The following is a 3,825-nucleotide window of genomic DNA, read 5'->3' as shown; positions in this document are numbered from 1 at the left end:
AAAAAAAAATAACATGCAAGTTGCTGAATATTCATCATTGATAGATTCTACAATCAAACGAAAAGTTATCGAAGGGACAATTCCTCTAATTGTTAGAATTCCATTTAAGAATGAAGAGAAATTTACATTATATAATGCATCTCGGAATGAATATTTACCATTTTTATTAAAAAATTCATTAACAGAATTTCTTCAAGAAGTAGAACAACCAATTAGTTCAGTTACTTATACAGTAAATGAACAAAATGTTAAATGGTATTTTCCTATTGGTGTAATATTTGATGCACTTCATAACGGTAGTTTACCAATGGAAATAACGATTGGAATAAGTCAAAACCAATCAACATTTCAGCCATATGAAAATGAAGAAACAATCAAAAATTATCATATACAACAATTAAAAGAAAGTGTTTATTTACGTTATGGTTCTATTCAAACTATTAGACAATTAGCAGTTGAATCAATTACACCATTATGGGAATGTCATGCTCAAAATAAATTAGAAGAATATGAACAATTACTTAATCCAATACTTATTACAGGTGAAAATTGGCAAAATATTCCAATTCATTGGTATTTTGGTTCTCAAAGAAGATACACTGACTGTATTCCTGTTATTATTAATGATCATTTAACAACACTCATTGAAGGTCTTCAAGTTTTTTTAAAAGAAAGAGATATAAATGATAATGACCCTCCTTCATTACAATTATTAAAGACAAATGCATTTGAACAATGTCCAAATCTTTGTATTGTCATACAAGGAATAACTATTCCTCTTGACACACCCTTATTATGGCTTGCTTTAAATTTGAGTCATTCTGATTTATTCCTTCATGTTGTCATAAGAAAAACTGATGAACTTTTAATCGTAATTTAAAATTTCTTTTATAATTTAATTTAATTCAACAACAAGCATTGCTGATGGATATAATTTTTCTTCTTCAAAACTTATTTCTTTATTTTCAAATCGTTTTTTTGGTATTAATCTAACGAGAGAATAATTTCTTGTAGCACTTTGATTAGCATCAACGAAGTCATATAATTTTTGTAATTTATCTTTTTTATTAAATCTCCTTTGAATTTTCTTTCCATTAGGAAATCTAACACTAATAATACAAGTGTCTTTTCCATTAGGCTCTTGTTCTTGTTCAAATATCTGCTTCTTTCTTTTCATATCATTAAGAATTTCTTCTTTTTCTCTTTGTTTTTCCTTTTCTTCATTCTTTTGTCGTTCTTCTTCTTTTATTTTCTCTTCTTCTCTTCGAAGTAATTCTTCTTGTTTTTTCTGTTCTATTTCTTCTTGTCTCTTTGCTTCTTCTAATGCTTTTTTGTATTCTTGTTCTTGTTCTTCCCTAACTCTTCTTCTTTCTTCTTCAACTCTTCTTTCTTCAATAATTTCATTAAATAAATTAGTATGTTGAATAGCAATTTTCATCAATGTATCACTTGTAAATTCATTGTGTTTTAATACTGTTAATAACTGACCTGAAACACCATTAAAAGGAAAGACAATAGAAATTGATGGAAATGATGCAATGTCATGTATTTCTTCAAGTTTATGTCCAATATCAGTATTAACATTTGAAATAAACATTAAATAATATTGATTGATAGTTTGAATGAGTTGGGTATCTGTTAAAAGTGAAGAAAGGGATTGAAGAGATAATGGAGATTGAGGTGAATGATGGAAGATTAACATCAATTTACATTGATTTTTACATTGTTGAAAGGTTTGTTGATAATTATTATTATAGTCATTAAAAAGAGTAGTAAATTCTTCTTGATAAGAATCCAATTCATGTTTTAATTGTTTAAATCGATTTAATTGTAAGAAGTTAATTAAATATTCCATCAAGTGAAGTAATTTGAAATGAATGAACTAAAACGAGTTTAAAAAAAAAATTAGTTATTAAAAACAAAACGAAATATAACATTATTTGAAGTATAAAAATAAAAAAAGAAAATAGATTTTTATTCTCAAAATTGTATCTAAACAATATAAAAAAAAAATATAGTAAAATAAAGAAGTTTTTAAAAAAGAATTATTAATTGTTAATTGAATCATTTTTATGACAACAACAGAAACAACAAGTTTTAAAGATGAATTTAATGAGTTAATTCAATTAGAAGAAGTGATGAAAGAAAATGGGAAAACATTTGAAAAGTATTATAGTATTTTTACACCTGAAGTTATTAAGAAAACAAAAATAAGTAAAGAAGAGTTAAATGAAATGTTTCCATCCAATTTAGAAGTAATAAAATCAATTCATTTATCATTAAGTGAATCATTATATTCAATAAGAAAAATGTATGAAGAATATTTTCAAGGAAATGAAGAAAGAAAAGAAGTAATATCAGACATTATTATTAAAGTAGTAATATTATATGATGAGAATTTAGATAATATTTTAGTTAATTATACGTCAGTATATCATAAATTATGTATTGCACTTTATGCATCAGAACATTTTTTCCCTAAATTACCTAAAAAAATAAAAATTAATAAAGAATATACATTAGCAATGGTTTATATTAAATACATAGAATATGTCTCAAATTTATTTAAAACATTTGTTGGTATTGTTCAACATCTTTCAGGAAATGATCCTAATTGGAATAAATCATATGACATTGTTTATGGTTTACAAATTATTGACTCTTCTCTTAAAGCAATTTATTCTACATATCCAAATATTATTAAAATTATGAATTTAAGAAAACATTTTAAATGTAGTGATTATTTTCCTACTGATCGTATGTTATTACATGAAGATCAAGTTATTCTTAAATCAGTTAAAATTGAAGTCATTTCAGATGAAGAACTAAATCAACAATGGGTTCAACAATGTTTTGATGAATTAAATATCCCTATTTATTGCTTTTTATTTGAAGATACTATTTTATTAATTTCTTCTGATCAAAAACAACATCAACCATTACAATATTGGTTAAATGATTGTCAAATAGAAGAATTACCTGAAAATGAATGTCAAATTTTTGATCAAAGTGATGTAAAGAAAGAAACTACTACTTTATTATTTAATGATTTAACTCAAAAAAAAGAATGGATTGACATTGTTACTTCAACTCAAATTCAATGTAAATGTAAACGATTATTTGGTAAAAGTCTTGAAACATATATGAAAGAAAATGAACCTGATGAATCATTATTAATTCCACAAGCAATTGATCAATGTTTCTTTGTATTAGATGAAGAAGGAGTAAAAGATCCTTTTGTATTTAAAAGAAAAGGTGATGGAAAGATAATAAATAAGATTATTCCATTGATTAATTTAGGAAAAGATTTTGAAATACCTAACGCATTAATTGCAGCTGATATCATTAAGATTTATTTAAGAAATTTACCTGAACCATTACTTCCTTATGACTCAATTCCTGAACTTATTGAAGAAACACCAGAAAAAAATATTGTCTTAATCATTCAATATATTGATAAATTACCTTTATATAATAAAGCACTCTTAAATCGTTTAATGAAACTTTGTTATAGAATTTCATTAAATCATGAAGATACTCAAATGGATTCATTAACACTAGCAAAAATATTAGCACCAAATTTATGTTGGTCAAAAAATGAAGGAATTACTGGAAATATTTACACAATGGTTGAAATGTTAATTGCAGAATATCCTTCTATTTTTGAAATGATTGATAAAACTTTAGAAGAACGACAAACAGCTATTTTTGTTGCTAATAACAATGACGAAAAAGAATATTTTGAAGTAAAAGAAAAATTAAGACAAGAATTAGTAAATGAAGAAAATGGTGAACCAGAGCTAATAAATGATAAGAATGAAAGTA

The 3,825-nt window shown here is 24.5% G+C and overlaps 3 protein-coding genes across 3 annotated transcripts; 2 read left to right on the top strand and 1 right to left on the bottom strand.

Annotated features, from left to right (window-relative positions):
* Positions 1-13: 13 nt before the first annotated feature.
* Positions 14-880, top strand: ENU1_065170 (autophagy protein apg5 protein; the record flags this gene model as incomplete). Its single annotated transcript, XM_008858252.1, has 1 exon — positions 14-880. The coding sequence occupies one exon, from the start codon at positions 14-16 to the stop codon at positions 878-880; it is 867 nt and encodes a 288-aa protein (XP_008856474.1).
* A 15-nt stretch (positions 881-895) lies between these two features.
* ENU1_065160 (UBX domain containing protein) lies at positions 896-1,855 on the bottom strand (the record flags this gene model as incomplete). Its single annotated transcript, XM_008858251.1, has 1 exon — positions 896-1,855. One exon carries the CDS (start codon positions 1,853-1,855, stop codon positions 896-898), a length of 960 nt encoding a protein of 319 aa, XP_008856473.1.
* Positions 1,856-2,072: 217 nt separating this feature from the next.
* ENU1_065150 (RhoGAP domain containing protein) lies at positions 2,073-3,822 on the top strand (the record flags this gene model as incomplete). The annotated part of the gene is made up of 1 exon (XM_008858250.1): positions 2,073-3,822. A coding segment is annotated over one exon (1,750 nt), but the record flags the coding sequence as incomplete, so codon positions are not given.
* Between the last annotated feature and the right edge of the window lie 3 nt (positions 3,823-3,825).

Source organism: Entamoeba nuttalli (assembly GCF_000257125.1).
Source record: "Entamoeba nuttalli P19 unplaced genomic scaffold asmbl_3377, whole genome shotgun sequence".
In the NCBI taxonomy this organism is placed as follows: Eukaryota; Evosea; order Mastigamoebida; family Endamoebidae; genus Entamoeba; species Entamoeba nuttalli.
This window is presented reverse-complemented; position numbering and strand designations above follow the sequence as displayed.